The sequence below is a fragment of the Echinops telfairi genome, unplaced genomic scaffold, assembly GCF_000313985.2.
Source record: "Echinops telfairi isolate 266 unplaced genomic scaffold, ASM31398v2 ScPeMD7_7400;HRSCAF=8409, whole genome shotgun sequence".
In the NCBI taxonomy this organism is placed as follows: Eukaryota; Metazoa; Chordata; class Mammalia; order Afrosoricida; family Tenrecidae; genus Echinops; species Echinops telfairi.
In genome coordinates this window covers 2,605,533-2,628,445 of record NW_022111300.1, presented here as the reverse complement: position 1 = coordinate 2,628,445, position 22,913 = coordinate 2,605,533, and the positions used below count along the sequence as shown (strand labels likewise).

General features: G+C 44.1%; 1 protein-coding gene and 1 non-coding gene across 3 annotated transcripts in view; both read right to left on the bottom strand.

Annotated features, from left to right (window-relative positions):
* DLGAP1 (DLG associated protein 1) overlaps window positions 1-22,913 on the bottom strand; it is a 931,603-nt gene that overhangs the window by 27,365 nt on the left and 881,325 nt on the right. For both annotated transcript variants that reach the window (XM_030887282.2, XM_004702880.2), the window contains one exon: window positions 14,051-14,142. In XM_030887282.2, coding sequence (XP_030743142.1) covers window positions 14,051-14,142 — 92 coding nt within the window. The remainder of the gene's footprint in view (window positions 1-14,050; window positions 14,143-22,913) is intronic.
* Window positions 3,262-3,363, bottom strand: LOC115871667. Its single transcript, XR_004047397.1, has one exon. It is a non-coding gene; the product is annotated as a U6 spliceosomal RNA (small nuclear RNA).

Here is a 22,913-nt window from a genome sequence, read left to right as displayed (position 1 = left end):
TTTATTGTTTTGTTAAAAGAGACCTCGCACTTCCTGTCTGCTTCAGCTGCACTGCGTCCAGAGTCCGGAGTTAAGGTAGATTGGGGGGGGGGCTTATTTTCAGGGAGGTCTTATTTTCAGGGGGATGCGTTATATTTCAGCGAGAGGCAAAAACTGTAAGTAGGTCTTATTTTCCGGGATGTCTTACTTTAGCGGAAACAGGGTAGCTTTTTTTTTTGCAAGATGGTAGATAGATTGGGAGGGAGCATAGTCATTCCTATACATCCATTCCTCCCCCCCCCAACCCACAGGAGAAGTATCAACAAGAAAGTGGCTGCAGAATTCATCTGTTTGTTACTACAGCATACTAAAGAACGTACTGTCATCCCATCCATTTTGATGCCGGGTGACCCTGTGTGTGCAGAGTAGGAGTGCTCCCCAGAGGGTGTTCAGGCCTCTGCTCCTTGCCAAGCTGACCTCTAGTCTTTTCTTTCAAGTGCTTCCGGGTGGATTTGAACCATCAACCTTTCCGTTAGTAGTCATGTGCTTGAGTCCCACTTGGAGACTCAACTATGTCCTGTTAGTATGGTCAAAATGATCAAAGAGCTTGTGATTCTAGCCACTTACTTTATGATGCTACATTGGTCCAAACCGGGCTCCCTCACCGTTTGCTGCTTTTAAGAAATCACTTCTGTGGAAGATATTATATGCAATATATATATATTCCATAAATATATATATGGAAGGTATGTTTGCGGTTGTAAATTCTCAAATGGATCTCAGGTAAAAGTCTGAAAGCCAGACAATAGATCTCTTTTAGTAGCAGTGCAAGGGAGAACACGTTGGTTCAAGTTGTTCTTCAAACAACCACGCGTTTCTTGGCTGCGGCAGGCTGTTTCTGCCTGCTTCCTGTCCATCCCTGATGTTCAATGTCATCTCCTGGGCTGAGCTCGCGCTCCAGCGGAATCTGTGTGAATTGGATGGCTCGCCTTGTGAGAGCTGGCGTTCTGGTTGTGCCACTAACACGAAATCCTCACTGTCAAAACACAAAGTGCCACTGCCCAGGGCCACGTACTGCCAGAAGCGTTACATTTCCAAACTTAGAGGAGTACTAGTCCCTCACTGTTTTCCCCTGGAGCCACCGGCCAAGCAGAGTCTGCTCTGCGCAGACAACAGAACGGCCTGCTTGCCTGGACCTCTGTGCTTGTCTGCACAAAACCCCACTGCCAACATTCCTGACAGGCGGCTGCTGGCTCAGGATCTTGTAAATGTATCCACCTTCTTAAGAAAAATGACTTGGCAGTAGATTAAGAGAAGCGTACAGTTTAGTCACCCAGAAAGAAATAAAAGTTAAGCGAAATTAAAATGGTTTGGGATTAAAAGCGGTGCCTTTGAACTCAAGCAACCCTGCCCGAGTGGCCCTGTTTCTATCAATTAGGTTCCTTAAGCAAAGACAGCCCCCGCCCCCTCCAGGTTTCAAAGAATGTTCTGCTCTACGAAACGTTTGGTCGTTCATGTGAGACGTTCCTTCTGGGTGGAGTGCGATCCAGTTGTGATTGCTGTTTGAATACATTGAGCAGGACGCAGAGGGGTGACGAGATATCTCATCCTTTTTAAAGCCGAACCTCCTGAAGACCTGGTGTCACAAACAAGCTCAGTCTCAAGCATGTTCGGAGCTATCTCCCTGGTGCCGCTGTCGGTTAGGCAGTGGACTGCTAACTGCAAGGGTCGAGCTTTGATCCATCAGGTGTCCCCAGGAAGAGGTTGGGGCTGTCTGCGTCAGCCAAGGCTTGCTGTCTCAGAAACCCTGTTCGGGTGGCTAGGAGCTGAAATGGACCTGACAACAGTAGGTTTGGGTATTGGGATCAAGCTGACAGCGACAGCCGGAAAGATTCAATCCAGAAGAGGAGGATGAATGAGGGCAATGAATGTACAGATGTGCTTCACACAATTGATGTATGTAAGAGTTGTATGAGCGCCTAATAAAACGATTTCAAAAAGAAAAAAGAAAACATCGAGTGAAGCAGCTCACAGAACGTCATCAATGTCACAGAAGAAATGGCTGACTTGATGGGTTTTGCTGTGTGTGGAGATTAAATCCAATTTAAAGAAAAGGGAAAAAGGTAGACACATCTCCTGTGCTGGTTGACGGTACTAAGAGCACAACTAGACCGATGGCTTGCTGCTTCCAAAACCACTATTTCCCGGATGGAAGCTTCTCTGACCCATCATGCCCCGTGGGCACAGTGTGTAATGATTACAACTTCCGAAAAGCGCCAACCAGTGTTCTGGCCAAAGGGGCAGAAAACCACGAACCCGAAGACTGGATGAACCAGTGTGAGGACAATACCTTTTCTGTTCTAAACGCTAGGAGTGGAGTCACCTGTTGAACACTCCCCTCCGCTGTGGCTTTGCGTTTGTCCTAGGAAACAAGTTTCAATTTCCAATGAGCGCATTCGCTGCGGCTGCTTTCCCTGGTTTGGTCCTGCAGGTACCAAGCCATGCATAGGTGGTCACGTGCAGAGGCCCGCTTCCCATGGCTCCTGTGCCCTTGGAGGGCTCCTCTTCTGCTCAAGGCCACAGAGATGGGCTGCTGTGAGAGTCTATGGGTTGTGGGCCCAAGGTACGCTAAGCCCAGCCAGTGTCTCCGTTACATGACATTCAAGCCCTGGACCTGCCGGTCTCTACCGTGCGAGACTCCAGTGCTGCACAGCTGTCAGGGAGCCCCACTCAACTCCACGGTGGCCGAATGTTCTGGGCTCTGCTTCCCTCCGTCATCCTTGTCCCTTACAGCATGGCTGCTTTGTACAACCAAAAGCAGTTGCAAAGGGGAAACACTGGGCCCATTCTCTTCTCTCTTTGTAAGAGTCTTCCGACATTTTCCACGAGCTCTCCATGGAGACCGCATGCATGTGGGTTCTGAAAATGCTACCCGTCAGAAGTGCAATTGCGTTGGCATTTTGTGACACGGGACTCTTCAACTGATGTAAAACCCAAGCTGTCTCGGCGCAGAGAATAAAAGTTCGGTCACAGGAAAGCTGGGGGGAGACTGGGTTCAAGAATGAAATCCTAGACAAGAAGCTGTCTCTTTCTTGTCAGATCAGCTTCTCAATGTGGGGAGTACATGGAGCAGCCTAGCCCGTCCGCAGCTGCAGCTGGGAAGGAACTTTCCTATTCCCCATTTTCAGCTGGTTAGCCCGGTTCCACCCATAGCTTTTATTTTATTGTTTAGTATTTGTAACAGTTTTATGGGCATATCATTCACAGATTATTCATAATCCAAAAAATATGGAGTGCTTCAGGAATGTGCGTGTCACCCTTGTGTAGGGGCCAGGCTAATCTCTGTATCATTCCAACTGTAGGCTATATGCCATCGACCCGAGCCCCACAGATTTAAGACGATCTCAAAACATGCATTCATTGCTTTTTTCTTCCTTTTCTTTTCTCTTCAATCCTGCATGTTCCTCCTTGTTCTGCTGGGAGATCTCATTAAGCAAAGGAACATAGCATGTTTTTTACACAGAGTTTCTCTACATGTAATCCAAATAATTGTAAGTCATGTGTCAAATGCAAGAAGGGGCTGGGCTGGAAAGTAAGGGCAGTTGGCTATTGCTTCCAGACGGCTCAGAGAGCCTGGTGTGTCCCTGGACAGGGGCTGATTTCCTTGAGCTTGGTTCTCTATGGCAATGTTGGTTGGGAGTTTCCATACAATCTCCTTGAGCTGAATGTACCCAGAGGGGGTCCTTTTACTTCAGCGCCTTGAGCTTGTGGTCAGACTCCTTCCCTAGGATCTGAGGGGCCTGACGAGACCCCGAGCGCTCCCTAACAACTGTTATTTTCCTGAGTCTTGTGTTTCATCAAATGGAGGCCACAGAATTCTAAATTTGTGAGGCAGGTGGTCCGTGTTCTTTCTGCCAACGAAATGATCTTGAAGCACATAGTTAAGAAGAGAAAGGAAAGAGCAGAGGAAAGGCAAGGGCAGAGAAAGAAACAGAAAGAGAAGGAAGAGAGAAGAAAAGGAAGGAGGAAGTGGGGGAAGACAAGAAGGGAGGACGGAGAGAGAACAGAACAGAGAGGCATGAAGCAGAGTCAGGAGCCATGCCAAATTTCAGGCTTTTGAAATTTGAAACGCTTGAGTGCCACACCTTTAAAACTGGTACTGTAAAAAAAAACCTATTTGATTAGGTCATGGTATTGTTAACTTGGCAAAGAAAAGACACTCTTCGCCAAACATACTCTCGAGGGTGGGGTACGGGCCTATGCGGTACAGTCACCAGATTCCAAGCAGCTTCATTTTAAATCTGTTTTTCAGTTAATTTTGTATGTAAATGTGGTTATTACCTAATGTCAGCTGTCAATCGCTTGTCTTTATGTGTATCTCTCTACATATAAAAACATCAAGTAAACACTCCCAGATACACAACAATGTCTAACATAATAATACAGTGATGAAAAGAATAATGTGTTTGCTTTGAAAATTAGCACTCAGTTGTTATTATGAACCATTGTGTATGTACATTGAATTTTTAATGTAATTGGCTCAAAGGGGCTGGTTGGTTCCTAACCACAGCTGTCGTCAGTCAGTCCGGCATCTGTAGCCTGGGGACTGCCTGCAGCACAGGAAAACCGTGAGGAGTAGGGATCTAATCCAAAGTTTCTGGCTTGGCAAGTAGGGGATGTGTTTGACTGCCAAAGACTTTTCCAAGTCTGTGGTATCAGAACTGGCTGTCAGAAGGTGCTGTCTGGATTTTGGCCTTTTGTTTGAACATCGTGCTTCATTGAAAAGCTACAGATCACTACAAGATCGGATGTTTACATAGTGAAATCACTTAGGCTCGTGAGAGGTCTTTTATAGCCACTGACATTGTGCTAAAAGAGAAAACAGTGCTACTGTCCACATGCTTGTTCCACCCAGACCTGAAGTCAGAGTTTTACTGTGTGACGCAAGGGTGATTTTTAAAAGTCAGAATTGGATTAGCTCCCGAAGTAAGGCGATAGAGGTGACTTGGGTGAAAAACAAAAGCAGAATAATTCTATTGGCTGATCCTTCTAGAAATGGAAGGATCGGGGGAACCGATTACAAAGATCTACATGTGACCTCCTCCCTGGGGGACAGACAACAGAAAAGTGGGTGAAGGGAGCCGTCGGACAGGGCAAGATATGACAAAATAATTTATAAACTATCAAGGGTTCATGAGGGAGTGGGGAGCGGGGAGGGAGGGGGAAAATGAGGACCCGATGCCAGGGGCTTAAGTGGAGAGCAAATGTTTTGAGAATGATGAGGGCAATGAATGTACAAATGTGCTTTACACAATTGATGTGTGTATGGATTATGATAAGAGTTGTATGAGCCACTAATAAAACAATTAAAAATTTAAAAAAAAGAAATGGAAGGAGCCGTTTTCGTAACAGATGAGGGATGCTTTCTTCAACACCTAAGACCCCACCTGTGCAGTCACAGGCCTGCAAGATGGGCAGGGGCTACTAGCAAGCATACTCCCAGGCCAGCCGTTCCCCTCAGCATTACGTGCGCCCGGGGCATCTGAGTAGTCATTCCGTATACCCTGGGGATCGCAGTAGGATGGCTTAACGAGTAAAGGTGCAGTAGGATGGCTTAACGAGTAAAGGCACACTAGGAGAGAAGGATGTGGCTAGTGGCCCTGGAGAGAAGAAAGACCAGGCACGAGGCCTGCCTGTATACCAGGGTTCACTGGAGCCTACTCACGATAGCTAAACAAGCGGAAACAGCCCAACTGTCCATCAAAGATGAATGGATAAACAAAAGACGGTGCATACATACATTGGAAACCCACTCAGCTACAAAGAGAAAGGAAGACTGGATATAGGCTCCAACATGGATGAACCGTGGAGACATTCGGCTCAGTGAAAGACCAGTCACATTGCGAGATCGCACTTAGATGAAACAGGAAATATAGAGAGACATCAAAGCCTCATTGTGGTGACCGGGGTTGGAAGAGAAGCGGACATGGGAGAATCATCGGTCCAGGAACACCGCAACCCGTTAATGGCCATGGACTTGGAAAAGAGAGGTGACGGCTGTCCAACAGGATGAAGGGAATCAGTGTCACTGAACTGTACCCGTAAACAAAGAAATTTTGTTGAGTTGGCAAAGGCTTTATTTATTTTTACCACAAAAAAGAGAGGGAGGCCAGGGTTTTTGTAGAAATCATCACAATGTCCATCTGTTCCTAGTCCCATCCCTCCAACATACATGCAAGTTTCCTGTTCCCCTCCACTGACACAGACAGGAACACACCCATCTCATGCTAGGCAAATATTGTGGGTGTCTGGCAAGAGAGGGTCAGGGAAGAAAAGAGGCCCCCAAATGGTTTGCCCCTCATCTGATGCAGGAAACCATTCGAAAACCAACTGCACGCCATGGAGTTCATTCTGACTCCTAGCAGCCTGAGGTTGGGTGTCGGCGATTGTAACTCCCTGTGGGAGCACACCCCCGGCTTTCTCCCCAAAAGTCTGCTAGGAGAGCCACTCTCTGCTTCCCCAGCTGCTAGGAGCAAACAGGCCCTGTAGGGATAGTGACCCCACATGGACAATCTCTAGAGATCCCAGGTGGACAAGATCGCGTTCACAAAGACATAATTAAATATTTCACAGAAACATCGCATTCTGCAGTCCTCGTTCCAGAAAAGTGCTATATTGATCACTTCAGTAAGTACACAAGAGTTATAAGTTCCCAAGGCTTCCACCTCCCCTTAAGACTCCTGGAGGTGAAGACCAAAAATTGTTTTGTAATTATACCAAAATACATGACAAACATCTTTCTGATCTCATAAAAAGTGGCTGAGTCGAGACAGGGACAGAGGCCAGAACCTGCACTGCGCCCTTATCCACAGGCTCTCTTGTTTACGGCTGACTTTCTTTTCTGACAGGGGATCGTGATGGAAGACCAGCAACTGGAGAAGTACAGCCATCCGCAGCCAGGCAAGGCCCCCGAGAGGAGATGTCGATCGCAAAGGGCACACCCGCCCCCCCCCTTACTTTGTTTCTAGTATTGCTCTAGTACATTCCAAGCCAGAAAGTAGCACTACAAAACAGGGCTTGATACAGATTCTGAGTCCAATAAAAACCTGTATGGATGACTTCTGCTCTGGCCAAGGAGGAGAAACAAGAACTGGATTCCCTCTCCTTCTGGTCCCACCCCCCAAACGACAAACCAAGGAAACAGCTGTTTTCACGTCCTCTGACATCAGACGAGATACGGGAAGCAGCAAAGGCTACAACGGAGCCATGCTCACTGACAGGGGAGAAAGTCCAGGCCACGGCGCAGGGATCAGTACCCAAGGGGAGCCAGTGGGTTCCAGGGTTCCGTGGGACACCTTGATGAGTAGGTACAGAGTTTTCAAGGCCAGCACGTGCCCCAGAGAGAACACAGAGATAGGCACAGGCCCCCTCATGGTGCATTCGTCTAAGTACCTGGGCACGAGAAACCGACCCCAGGCTGGGCCAGGAACCACCTGAACAGCTAAGAGGGGACTATCCCTGGAACTCACATATGGCTGGGAATATTTTCACATCAGCGAGAGTGGAAAAGAACATTCATGGTAGGGAACTAAAAAAAAAAGTTTAAATAAAGGGGCAAAATTAGTCTTTTATAAAGGACTGCTCTGGGCTGGTGGTAAAAAGCTTAAAACCAAGCCTCAAAAAGATGATTGTGCTTTTCAGTAAGTTAACTGTTTCCTAATAGAAAGGTGTACACTATTCCTCATACAACAAAGGAAAATTTACAGTACCTGACATTCACTGAATGCTGGTCATGAAAAGAAGTAAGGAAGTACAATTCATCATGCAAAAACCACCAGAAAGTCCCTACCTGCAATCTTCAAACCCAAACCCACTGCTTTCAAGTGGAGTTCAAGTCACAGTGATGCTGCAGAATCCCAGGGGAGGGTGGGGAGCGAACACACCACCAAATGAATTGACGGAGACTTTAAAACAGCTGTTACCACTATCTCCCATGTGCTGGAGAAGCTAGAGGGAAGATGGAGCACATTGGAAACACAGAAGAAACAGAAAAATCTCTAAGCAGATTTCTAGATTTGAAACTATTATACCTGAGATGCAAACTGCAATGAATGGAATAAACACCAGACTGGACGTTGCAGAGGAAAAGTTTGGTGATCTTGAACATATACAGCAATAGAAACTATTCACATGAAACAGAGAGAGAGAAAGACTGAAAAATAAAATAAACGTGACACCATGGAACCCTGGGGCAGATCTGATCATATAATTTGAGTGCCCAAAGAAAAGGAGAAAGGTGTGTCAGGGGTAGGGAAACAGACGTGATAGCTGAACACATCATAACCAGAAGGGTTCCAATGATGATGAAAGTTATAAACCCCCTGCTACAAGAATCTCAATATGCCCCAAAGAGAAGAAAACAGGCAAAATTCCATGCCACTGAGTCAATTCTGACTCATAGCAACCCTACAGGCCAGAGTGGAACTGACCCTTTGGATTTCCAAGGCTGGGAATCTGGGTGGAAAGCGAAAGCGAAGGGCTGGTGAGCCCAACTGCAGCCCAACATGCAATCCCTCTCAGTGTTCCCAGAGCTCCTGCGGAGCCAGCATCACGGAGAACATGGTAGCCGCTGGCTCAGAATTAGTGATAAAGAGAAAAATTCGTGAACAACCAAATAAGAAATGGTGGTGAGGATACATGGCAATTGAAACTTCATCCAGCCCAAATGCTTCCTTTACAAGCAAAGATGGCAAGACTTTGTCTCACATACTTTGAGCCTATTATCAGAAGGGAGCAGTCCCTGAAGAAGGCCATTATTCTTGGTAAAGTAGAGAGTCAGTGAAACAGGATTACATGCACGTCTATGCTCACCGCAGCATTATTCACAATAGCACAAAGATGGAAATGGCCTAGTGCCCAACAAGGTATGAATGGATAAAATGAGGTGAACACTTACAATGGAATACTACAAAGTCACAAACAATAATGCTGGGTCTGTGAAACAGATTAATCTAGAGGATATTGTGTTGAGTGAGATACAAGAGTATATTAAAAATATTGCTATAAACCCACAGGAATTTTTATTAAACAAAAATATTGAAATAGGAAGCGACTGTTTCTCAACATATCCTTCAAGTGTTTACACTTCGGAAGGCAGTGTTCCTGTCTCTCTGAGCCCTCCCTGGAGCCTCGGTGGCACAATGGGGTACAGCTGGCGCAGGTCACCTTGGGTAAGCTGTCCCAGCCCGGTGAGAAAAATGAGGCTTTCTGCTCCTGCAGGATCCGTGGCGATGTCCAGGCTCGGAAACCACAAAGGGCAGTTCTACACTGTCCTTCAGGAGAGCTCAAGGTTGGAATCCGCTCCAAGTGGGCGGGGTTTAGCCCTACCCGGAAGAGCTCTGCGCTCTTTGATAGATACCACATCAAAACACTGTTTTGGCATCCTCGTGGGATCCAAATCAAAGTTCTCTGAGTTTGGGAAACAAAAAGAGGTCTGCAGGGGGGAGGGAGCATTAGAACTGATGGCACAACACGAAGAGTATCATCAATGGCACTGAATTAAACATGTAGAAGGTGTTGAATTGGACAATGTTTTGCTGTGTATATTTTTACCACCATTAAAAATAATTACATGGATAACAATGAGCACAAGGAAGAAGAAAATGTTCTAAACTAGATTTTGGTAATGATTATACAATTATTTTTTATATGATTAAACTAGTGAAGTGTATGATATACAGATGGAGTAACAATCATACTATTTAGAAAGGAAATCTGCAGAGGCCATGTCAGGGCTGTAGAGTGACAGACATTTCTATAGAACTGTCTTGCTACCCTCCAAGAACAAGCAGGTACACTGTTACCCACAGGTGCAATTCTCCCCTGTGCTATCGGGTCGCTAGGAATGGGAATCAATGTAATGGGAATGAATGCATCTACTGAACCATGGCTGAGACTGGAAGAACTGGCTGGTGCCGGGCTAAGACCTGCAACTCTTCTGATATCAGGGTCACAATCAATGGATCCTGATGGAGCGGGAGAAAAATGCTGAACAGGACTCAAATCTTTAAACTATCGAGACTTAACAGATTAGTTGAAAATTGAGGACTCCCCAAGTCTATCACTAAGATTCTCTTTAAACCTTGAACCCAAATTATCCCTTGAGGTGATCTTCTAGCTAAATAAAAAATGGTTCGTAAAATAAAGAATACCAGCCATGAGTAATGAGCTCCTCAAAAAGGATGAGAGAGGACAGGGATGCTTGAAGGCGTTGGTTTAGGGAATTGGTGGAAGGAGCGAGACCTGCCTATTGCACAATCGTCAAAGCTGCATAGCAGCATATCGAGGCGTGCCACTAACTGGCCTATAAAACAGGAACTGGGAAAAGACAGCTGCTGTTCCATGAAGATGACACATACCTTTACTGGCTCGAGAGAAGTGGTCTTATTTTGGATCCATATATTAATTCATTATCCTAACATGCAAACCAATGGTGGTTTCTCCTAACGTGTAAACCAATGGTGGTTTGTCCTAACATGTAAACCAATGGTGGCCTTTAAGCACCATAGCTCTGTGCAAGGACTCTACCATGAGACAGCCTCACAGAATAGAGATGCATACCTATTATCGTTGCCCCTTACTTTATATGCAAATATAACAGGAGGATTTGTAAAGCTTCCATTTGGGTCCTTTTTCTCATAGCATTTTTGTTTTTACTAATGGATCATTAACTGATTCCTTTTGTTTTGACTTGGAAACAAACAAGCCCCCCCACCCCCAAATTAAAATCCACCTCCTAATGAATAAATCGGTGTAGTGGACTTTACTTTGTTAACTTGGTTCCTAAACTGTGATAAGAGTCAAAAGGTGCTAACGAGGGATTTGCCCTTTCGCACCTTCTTTTAATCCCCCCTCTTTGGACTAGACATCTTCCTTTGTCTAGCTCTATCTTGGTTCTTTCTCTCACTTTTTGTTAGGTTGCTAATTTTTTTTTTTAATCTGCCTGATTATTTGGGGAAGGAAGAGAGGGATTGCTATTTGCCATTCAGTTTGAAAGCATTGTCGGTCTTTATCACCAGGTAATTAAAAAAATCTTTCTTAATTCCCCAGCTGTCAGTGGGTAATCTCATCTGCCCAATTCTGCTTTTTAAGATCCTATCTAAATAAATGACCAGCAAAATATAAAACGAATTACAGAGAGACACACACAGATGTAAATAATCCAAGATGAGTTTGACAATGGATTTCTTTTGGAGAAGTTCAAAACCAACCATGAACAACAACTTCAAGGGTTATTTGTTCTATTGTGGTTAACGATGGAGTGAGCTCTGAGGAAAGAATATGTTTTAGAAAGTCAACGACCCCAAATAGGCTCCCAAACCTTTGGAGGGTGGAGGGTGGAGCGAATTTTAAAGAAATCACTCAATTTAATAAGGAACTGACAATTTGCAAAGTTAAACAACTCATTAGATGTTCAACTTTCTAAAAAACATGTTATCTAAAGTTTAAGAGTTCCAGTGAAAACAAAACAAAACCCCCTCAAATAAAACACTGCCATCTAGCCAGTTTTGACTCTTAGCAGGCTTGTCTAGGATTTCTGGGCTGGTAACTCTCCAGGGGAGCAGACAGGAGCAGGGGCAGCATCCATATTTCTCGGGAGCAGCTGGGCGGTTTCAATAACCTGTGGTTAGGAACTCAAAATCAACTCACAGCACCGCCAAGACTCGACTAAAAAAAAAATTTTTTTAAAAGATAGATGAGTGTCAAGAAATGAATTTGCTAGAACAGAGTAGCTGGCTGCAAGGAAAATGCTGGAAGTAAAAAGAAAAAGGATTGAGATGAGTTCTTATTTTTGAAGAAAAAAGTGATAAAAGTGCTCTCTTAAAGCTTCTATCTTGAGAGAGGGTCTACTGTGGTAATAATGGGACAGGAAACATTGCGAGAGGGCTTCAATGGGTCAGAGCCTGTCTAGAATTTTGCATCTATTAGGCATCACATGCCAAGACACCACTGAGGGGAGCGAACACTTGTTAGGTAGAAGGAAACCAATTCCCCAAGAAGGCTGCACTCTTCAGTTGGCAACTTTCGGGGCCTTTTTTTTTCACGTCTACAGTTTTCCAGTCTTCTTACAATTTCCTTATAAGGCCTGTGTCCTTCAAGAGAACTACCAAGATTATCCCGGTGCAGTCATGAAACAAACCAACAGTCACTGCACCTTCTGAGCCCATCTCCTTCCCTTGAATTACCCTGGCCCAACCGGTCCCTTGGGAACCATTGTTCTGATGGGATCCTTTTTTGAAGTCACCCAAGGGAGACTAAGGAAGACAGAGGTCTTCCTGAGAGACAACTTGTCTGCAGCCATCACCGACCACAGAGACATGATTAGATACATTTTGTTTTAATTAAACCTGTACACGTATGAACTGGAGCCCGGGTAGCAGGGCTCACTTTTCGTCACATACCTACTTATATTTTAATAGCAGGGCTTTTGATCTAATTAAAAAATATGTGCTTATAATATGCACAATTGCATACACATAGATATGCTTTGTTGTTAGGTATGGTCAAATCAATTCCAACCCTTGTCAACCCTCTGTTTGCATATGCTTAATGATATGTAATTCCTCTTACATGCAAGTGCAGTTCCAATACCAGGAGGCTCTAAACAGGACTCAGGAGAGCCTCCTACCATGGACTGATGTGTTACTTCTGTTGAGATTTTCAGTTTACAAACTAAGTAGCTGTGCATGTAGAATTCATTCCATAGAATATAGATGCTAACTGAATGGGTCAATGGTAGTAAAGGAATGAGTGAACATCCAAACATCCTGGTCAACACACAATGTTAGTGGCAAAGCTGAATGATATGCCAATTTATCATCTAGCACTCTTTCTCCTATCATAACTCCAGTTTGACTTCATTTCATCAACAGAACCCTGTACAGTTTGTATGTACAAAGCACAGTGCCGGGAGCTAGAGGTACTGCTATCAGGAAATCATACTTACATCTATCAAATAAACCATCATTGGATTGAGAAACTTTGTGGTAGTCACCTAATCTGGTGTCAATTTAAGGATTAAGAGTGTAGGGGTGGAGTCTAGGCTGTCAATCTTGTGATAGCCAATGAGACTTTGGTGTGGGCCTGGCCTTCTCCTGAGAATTCTGGGAAATCTGGTACTTCCTCCTTGGAGGCGGGAGACACTTCTCGCTCTCTGCTACTCCCTGGGAGACATTGCAGCTGACAAGCCCTCTGAAGCCGGAGAAGCCACGTAGAGACCCCTGCTAGCACTGAGATGCTTACAATGCCACTAGATCCAAAAGACTTTCTACCCACTGGCCTGTGATCGTCCTGCATTTGGCATCATTGCATGTGTTTCGTGAGTCTGAAGAGGACTTTATAGATTGGTATGGAACATATGGGCTAATATTAGACTTATGGACTTGATCCGGACTGGGCTGGGATGTTCTCTCAATGTTCAATTGCTCTTGTATATAAACCTGTCCCTTATACACATATGCGTGTTTATGAATTTGTTTCTCTAGTCTACCCAGATGAACACAAACTTACATATCTGTCTGAATCAAGCTCTTCTTTATAAAATCAAAGTATTGACCTAAAAGGTCCCTTCTAGCTGCCAGATGCTGTGAGCTTATGAAAGCTTACATTTCCCACTGCTACAAACTAAGATTCTAGAGTGAGCTTATTTTAAAGGCTAATGATAGGAATGGTGAGGGCAGGGGTCTTCTCTGTTTTTCTTCCTCTACATTCATTCACTATTCATTGGGCACAAACCAAACACCAGACTCATAAAGTGCTAGAAATAATCATAAGGTAAGTCCTTTTTCCATAAAGAGTCAACTCCAGCACTACAGTAAAGGCATTGACTAAAATATAGTCCTCCCACCACTGAAATGTAGGAGAGAATTAGTTAATGTTGAGTCACACTTCCCCTCTAAACACTCCTCGAAGTTAATGAGTGGAAAACATCGCTGAAACATGTAGGTTTTACCATGGGGAGAAACCCTGGCCACACACGGGGACTCACAAGGACGAATGCAGGTGGACTCACCACTTTTCCTCTTCTACTTGCACTCCTATGGACTGGAACTTACTGGGCACCTTATTCTCCCCTGCTTTGTCAGGCTCTTCAGTATCATCGACCTGAAGAAAGAGTCAAATCAATAGAGATGCTCCATGTTACTCACCTTGCTTGAAAGCAAGTCCCACGCCGCAGAAACCTCAGCAAGATCCCCGGGATACTTTGCGGATTCTAGCTTTCTGTTTAAGGATTTTGTATTTGATGAGTTCTGTTACCCCCTTTGGAAGTCACCACCATGCTGTTTGCCTTGGCTGATCTCAGAGACATGTAATTTTGTCGACTCACAACGTGCTTGATAAATGTCTTGTACTCCTGTGCAGATTGGTGAGCACGAACTTGCCGGTGAGCACTGTGCAGGAAGGGACACTAACTGACAGGGGGCCATGGCATGAGAAGGGGACACTACATGGAAACAGGCTACAGGAAGACTTGAATTCGTAGAGTACAAAGCATGAACGGAGGAAGGAAAAAACAGCATAGTTAGAATTGCACCTGTTATGTCAATTTTCCTTTGGGAGGTCTAAGCATTGATCTTATTCGCATAACTATTATAGCTTGTCTTCATTTTCGCTCCTGTGTACTAAGGAATTTGTTTCGAATATCACTTCATAATTTATGAATACTTTGCAAATAGAAAATATGTTCATATCTAATTGGCAGTTCATAGAACAGATTAAACCCAACCCAAATTTTAGGAACACTCAGAAAAAAATCGATTTATTCCTTTATTTTCTATGTATCTGCCTTTCCCCCCACCCAAATTTCAAAGTAATTCAATGTCAGCTATATGAAATTAAAATACAGAAATATCAAATGTAGAAAGCAAACTCCCTTAAGAAACAGTCATTTGATGTGTGTTTGAACCCCATGTATATTTGAGGGAACTAAAAAAAACTTCCTAAAAAATCCGTCATCATTTAATTTCGTTTTTCATGAACTTTTGAAAGTCCTTCTAAATGCCTTTGAATATACATACATAGACTCGGAGAAAGAGAGCAGGGTCAATATGCATCCAAGGATGGAATGATTCTCGGGAACTGCTGGTTTCGGTATCATCTAGACCTGGGTGGCCTCAATGGTTCGGTGCTGGACTGCTTACTGAGAGGCTCGTGGTTCCAACACACCCAGAGAGAGCTTGGGAGGAAAACCTAGCAACCTGCTTTCTGAGAGGTCACAGCTTTGAACCCCTCGGGAATGAAGTTTTGCTCGGCACACTGAAATCAGAAGTTGGAGCTAACGCCATAGCATTCATAACAAATAAATATCTAGATAGATCGAGAGCCCTTGCGGTGCTATGGGTCAGGTGGGGCTGCTAAGCGCAAGGCTGACAGTTCAAAGTCTCCAACTGCTCCTTGAGAGAAAGCTGAGGCTGTCTGCTCTTAGCAGGATTCAAAGTCTCAGAACCTGCTGTAGGGCTGCTATTTGCTGAAATCAACTTGAGGGCAGGGAGTTTGGTTTGGGGGAGATGCACACACGTACTACTCAATTTAAACAAATGAGATTTTTAAGTACGGTCAAACTTGTGAACACTGTAACCTTTTTCATGTGAATACCTGTCAGAGAAGGAAGACACAAATATTTCCCACTAAAATAAGCAGCAAAAAGTGGTAAGGCTATAGTCTGTCAAAGACGGATATCTTACAAGACCTGGAAAAACAAGGTTGTCCCGTGAAGCTCCGGCTCTGACCAGTTTCCGTGTAGTGTCTCGATTTTTTTGGTCAGTAACTTGCTTTATTCAGTAGTGCTGCTGACCTGTGGACATCTTATCATGTTTCTAAGTCCAATAGCTCCACTTCAATCCTTTTTTGGCTATATAAATATTCCTTTTATTGACAATTTATTTAAGCAACACGGATGGTGGTAATTTTCACGTTCCTTATAAAGGGCAGGCTTACTTTATTTATTTTTTTCAACAGTTTTATCGGCAAGTAATTTACATACTATGTAATTCCATAGTTCAATCATTCAATCATATCAAGGAGAATTGAACAATCACCCCACCTCAATTTTAGAACACCTTTCTCCCCACGGTTAAATTGCCTTGAAGATGAATTAGGCAATCACAATCCATTCTAGTTCAAACCTACTTTAAATCCACTCTAAACCACTGCCACCGGGTGGATTCTGACTCAGAGGGACTCTGTAGGGCAGAGTTGAGCACTGCTCCTTAGGCTGTCTGAGACTGTGAATCTTTACCAGAGCCTCATCTTCCTCCTGCGAAGCAACTGGTGGCTTTGAACCGCACAGACCTTGCTGTTAGCAACCCGATGCTTAACCTGGGCTCTAGTCCAGCCTATTGCAGTTGCTGCTATTGTTCGATTTTGCTTTATAACGCTTTTGTTTCTACTTGACTCACTAGTAATTCCTTCCTTTTGTTATCCCTTTCTTAGCTTTATGAATTGAATGTTTAAATGAATATTTCTTGCTTCATTATGAAAGAATATAGGATTCAGAATTGTTCCATAATAATGTCGAATCTGCTCTTTAATCTAGATTTTATTTAGGAGATTTTGTTATCTGTCAATTATTTGGAAAACATGACTGCAATTTTTCTTCCTTTTGGAATCCACTAAAATCATCTCTGTACGCTCATTAGTTTTCACTCGAGGTAATTATCCCCCATCTATGCACTGATGCTAATTTAAGAGCATCACAGTTACCTTTACAAAACCCAAATGGAAAAACAAACAAACAAACAAACCCAAATGGATTCAGCTTTCTTTTACCGCTTTAAGCAAACCAATTGTGATTTCCTTTGAGTCAAAGCTCTCTTCCAAAACGCACTAGCAATTCATCTGGTTTGCAGTGCTGAAAACCGGTCCATTCAATTGGCGTACAGTCCACACTACTTGCAGGTAGGCTTGTTTTTTTACATAATTTCAAAGATAACAGATATCGTTGTACACTTGGACAAGTGGTAAAGGTAATAAGTGAGTAAATCTCAGGAGTACAATCTCAAATAACTTAATTTTCTTTCATTTTTATTTCAAAGAATGAGGAGGCAACTGTATTTTACATCATATGAAGGATTCCATTTAAAATTCTTGAAGGCTGTTTGGCAATATGAACTAAGTGAGTTAGATGGTTTGGTTTGGGCTTAGAGAAAAGGCACAATCTAGCATGTGGAAGTGAAGGTAGCATGATCTACAGCTGGTATACAAAGCTCATCTGGAGTGAAAATTACTCCTGAGAGACTGGATGATGATGTACTGAACAGTTACCAGTGCCCAGCTTCGGGAGGAGGATAGGATTTGGGGGTAAGAAGAAGGGGGACTTTCATATTTTGATAAATCTCTATTATAGGAATCCACTCTGTCATGTAAATCTGCTACACTAATACTGTGTTTACATATGATCTTGTACTTTTAAGGGAAACTTTTTTTCCTTAATGCTCTTCATGAATTTCAGCATTAAAAAGCCAACCGAACAGAAACCCGCGTCATCGCGTTATTGCTCTCTCAGCCTTCCAGTGTCTGCGGAGAGCAGGGATCACTGTGGCACGTGTCTGGCTGTGTTCAATCAGTTCAGGGCCAGCAGTGTCCACCACTCAGGGACTGTCTTCTTGCATCTGCACATACGACTGCGCTCTACCTCCAAGCAAGCTCCTTCCAGACCGTCCTCCGCGCTCGAGCGTAGAAAGACACACCAGCTGAAGTCGTTGGTTTGAGCATTGGAGCCATATTATCTAAAAATACCCCACTGTCATGGAGGCAGTTCTGACTCATGGAAACCCTCTATTGGGTTTCCGGCACTATAAATCTAATCGTTCTCCACTGGAGTGGCTGGTGGGGGTAGAACCACAGACTTTGTGGTTAGCGAGCCAATGCTTACCCAACAGCGCTGCCAGGCCTTCACACACACACACACACACACACACACACACACACACACACACACACACTTTCATCTTAAACTCAAACTCGTTACTATTGACTTGGTGTCAACTCATGGGAACCCTATAGGACAGGACAGAACAGCCCCTGTGAGTTTCTGAAACAGGAACTCTTTATGGGAGTAAATAATACATGCTTTTAAATATTCTAAGATCATGTTTATTCAAGTGAGATGATCCCACGGCAGCCAAGACCACATATTCATTCTAAAACTTAATTAAGGGTTAAAGCGCCTTGTTCCACCAGGGCCATGGTAACACAATGGCTCAGCACGTGACTGCGAAACAAAAGGTTGGTGGTTCAAACCCACCGGCTGCTTTTCAGAAAAAAAACACGAGGCAGCCTGATTCTGTACAGACGACAGCCTCAGAAACCCTTTGGGATGGTTCTATTCTGTCCTATTGGGTCCCTGAAGTCGGAATGCAGCCAGGGGCTGTAGAATACCTCTAATCCCATCACCTATACCAGATTGCTCTGCGGCACTGGAACCAGAATTCTGCAAACTACATCTCCCAGGTTTCCTTGCCGTCTGTTCTAACAATGGAAAGTCAAGCTTCCAGTTCCTTACCGTAGTCCACAGACCAGCTGCACCGAACCCCTCAGGGGTATCAGCAACAGTGCACATCCTCCTCCACCCCTCAGGTGGTCTGAATACCCAGCAGAGATCCAGGCACATATTTAAGAACTCCTCATTCGAACTCCTCCCCAGTTGGTGTTGAGTTGACCTTGATTTCCAGCCACCGGTGTGACTGAGTGGAACTGTACTTCCTAGGGGTTTCAGTTGCTGATTTTCTTGCAAGTGAGAGCCAGGCCTTGCTCCTGACCCAACTGTAGGTGGAGTCAAAAGTCTAACCTTCTAGTCAGCAGCGCAGTATGTTAACCATTTGTGCCACTGGAAGCCTGGTTCAGCCCGCCTCCATATTCCACACTCAGGGCCACTGAATCAGTTCTGATGCATAGTGATTGTATAGGCTCCTTGGGTTTGTGAGTTTGTAAAACTTTACAAAAGTAGAAAACCTCATCTTTATCCCAAGGAGCTGCTGGTGGGTTTGAACTGCTGACTTGTGGTTAACAGACAAATCATACCCCACTACACCACCAGGGGTGCTAAAAAACAAACAAAGCCAAACTCACTATCATGGAGTCAGTTGTGATTCATGGCAACCCTATAGCACAGCATAGGATCGCCCTGTGGATTTCCAAGACTGTAACTCTTCATGGGTGTGGAACGCCTCCTCTCTCCCACAGAGCAGCTGTGGATTTCAAACTGCTGACCTTGTAATTGGCAGCCCAAATGGTAACCTGCTGTACGTTTTTCTTTTTGTTCCTCTAGTGGTAAGGGTGGACACTGCATTATCCTTGCTCCGCATTTCCAAATCAGCATCTCCACTTTTGTGTACAAAGCTTGAGTAGTTTGAAAAGTGACTCAAATGGATTCTAACTGGTCCAGGTTGCTGTTGTTAGTTGCCATCAAGCTGATTTCAAGTCGTGGTGACCTCACGCGTTACAGAGTAGAAGTGCTACATTGAATTAATCCTAACGGAAACGGATTGTCTTATCTCCTTGGTGGTACTGTTGGGTGAGTTCTGAGTGGAGGGTAACCCTACACTCGTGCAGATAAAAACACTTACGATGTAAGGCACGTGGCATCACTAGCAGAGGAGGATGCTGCGGTGTACTCTGGGGGGGTAGATCCAAAGTCTTCCCGGCAACGTTTTCCACAACATTCCTGATAGATATTTCCCGTAAGGCCCAGGATCCTCAACGCAGTGAGAAAAGGAAAAAGAAGGGAGCAGACTTCATGGGAATGGGAATGGAGGGCAGGCATCTCTGGACAGGTACTCTCGGATCTCGCCTCACCCCATCAATCCAGACTGTCAGCTTATTTCCATCAAAGTGTCCGCATCTTCCAAGCTTGATTCGTTACACTTAAATGTATCACTGTGACACTGATAAATGTCATCTCTCTGGGGTAATCGACTTAAATTTATAAAATGACTTTAGATATCTGTAAAGATATTGCTGAGTAATAAAATCTTGGTTGTAAAAAATAAAACGAGGAGGTTAATATCAAGGGATGAAATTTCAGTGTATTTGATTACTCAGGATATTCAAGGAGATCATATTAATGACAGATCTATACTAGTTATCAAGGCCTTATTATGCTAGGCATCATGCCTAGTGCCTTATGCATATTCTCACAAGAAATTCTTACTACAATGCACACCATAAAATAGGTCCTACTATTATTATTCTCATGTTCCAGATGAGAACATTGAGGCACAAAGATGCACACTAGTTGGCTTCAGTTCACACAGATTGCGAAGCAAATGGCTTGTGGCCCTGATTGCTAGGTGTGGGAGACACTGGAAGTGTTGAGAGAGACTTGGAAACTCTGGCCCTGACAAGGTAAAAGGTGGGCTAAGCCCAAATTGTATTATTATATGCTGTTGTAATCAGAGATTCATTTTCATGAATTACAAGTTGTGAGTGGGATTTGTTTAACATTTTGCATCTTGGATTTTTATTTACTTATTATCCTTGTAAAACAATACAATATCACATTAGGCATCTAGGTACAATCCTGAGCAAGTTATTCAACTTCTCTGTAGAGAAGAGATAAAAATAGCACATAGGCTTTAGGGATGATGTAGGGGTTAAAAGGAAGAATAATAAGAAGCACTCAGTTAAATACCAAACCAAACCACTTGTCATAGAGCCGATTCTGACATGTGGCCACCTGATGTGTGTCAGAGTAGAACTGCTTCATGGCTGTGATCTTTCAAAAGTTGATCTTATGTTCAAGGCACCTCTGGGTGGATTTGAACCACCAGCCTTTGGGTTCACAGCCGGACACTCAATTGTTGCCATTGGCGGTGGTGCTGGTGCTAGCGAGTAGATTCCAACTCATAGCAACACCATGTGACAGAGTAGGATTGCACGGGGTTTTCTAGACTGAATTCTTTATGGGAATATTCCTCCCGCAGAACCACTCACTGGTTTGGTTCAAACTACTAACCTTCCAGTTAGCAGTGAGCACGCGACCATCCCCCACAGGGCTCCTGGAAAGCAGCACCCCGCGCTCCTGTACATGTGTACAGCAGGGACAAAGACTGGAGGAGGAAGAGCCTTTTTGTCGTTCACTTAAACATCAAAATATTTAAGAAGGGCGATCATTTCTGAAGTGAAACTTCTTTTCAATAGTATATGTGGATTTCAGAGTAGCTCTACTTAACTGTGAAAAAATAATACAACTATAAATTGAATTTCATATATATTAATGATTTATTAGCAAACTAAAAACCTACTGACATCGAATCAATTTCAACTCATGGGGACCTTCTCTAGGGTTTCTGAGCCTCAAATCCTTATGGGAGCAGAGCACCTCATCTTTCTCCCATGGACTGGCTTATGGGTTTCAACTGTGGACCTTAAGGTTAGCAGTTCTGGGCTTAACCACTGTGTCACCAGCAAAAATTATTTGGAGAGTAGCTGTTAAGATCAACCAGTAGTCCCCATCTCCAGCCAGTCCTGGGGTTTTGGGGCTCAGCTCATGGGGAGTCCCTCTGGGACATGGGGTTGCAGTGAATGGTGTGACCCTTTACTGAGCATGCCTACACAGTAGGGGATGCTAGGCTCCTCTAGGGTTTCCAATATGGGCGCCAGTAAATTTCTTCCTTTTGCTTAAAAAAAAAAAAAAGACCAACCAGTAAAGCCTGAGAGATGATTAGGATTAATAAAAATAATTAAAATAAAATAAATGTAAGTCTAATAAACCAGTATCTCCAAAATATACTGCTTAGTGGAAAGAGTAAGATGCAGCGTGGTGTGGGTTCTCTGTCCAGAGCTATGCTTTGAAAAGTAATTACTGTATATAAACTATCTCTTTTGGCGTAGTGGTTACAAGTTGGGCTGCAAAATGCAAGATCAGCAGTTCAAATCCACCGGCTGCTCTGCAGGAGACAGAGGAGGCTTTCTACTCCGACTGAAAAGAGTTACAGTCTCAGAAACCCATGAAGGCAGTTTCTGTTCTCCTATGGGTTCCCTCGGAGTGGAAATGGGCTCCATGGCAGTGAGGTTTGTTTTGTTTTCAGGTGATTTAAAATTCAAAATCTCGATTACCATCCAGTGGGTACAAAATACTGGTGTATTTTGCCTATAAACTGATTCGATTGTTTTCCTACCAAGAGGAGAACTGATTGGCTATTGTGGTGGAAGGAAATTTCATCATATGGCTTTTCTATCCATGTCTCTTTAACTCCTACCAAATCGATGGAACTATGCAAATAGGATGTGCGTACCAATAATAGAGAGGATTGGTCCATTTTAGTTACCACCCCACCCCACCCTACCCCAGATATAAGGAGGAACCATTTTTGAAGCAGGAGGAGAGAGAAACCCTAGGTTCATTGGAAGAAATCTCCTCCTGCCCCCACCCCCGCCCCCACCTGGTGCAGTATCTTCAAAGTGGCAGAGGCTAAGATCAGAGACCCCAGGCGGCACCAGGCAGAGGCTAGGAGACCATGAGCCAGAACAGAGGAGCAGCACTGAGACCATGCGACTGGGAGGCAGACGAACAGGCTGGGAGGCAGACGAACAGGCTGTGCTCTTGGCCCACAGAGGCAGAGGCCAGAGGGCCGTGTGACTGAGAGGCTGAGGCTGAGAGAGACTTGCTTCTAGCTGCGGAAGAGGAATTGCTGTGGATCAGCAATCGATCATCGTATCCTTACTCTCTACTAAGCCTGTCTGTGGTCACCTGTTCGCTCCCCGACTCAACCCCCCTAATTAGGAGTATTATCTGTGAATTCTGCAATGAATTAGAGAACTCAGCATCAAAGTACAGTGCCGTGGGAGGAATGGTTGGTACTAGAATACAGTAACTCCATCCTCGAAATAATCCGATAAAGGGAATAATATTAATAATCATATAAAGGCTAGAT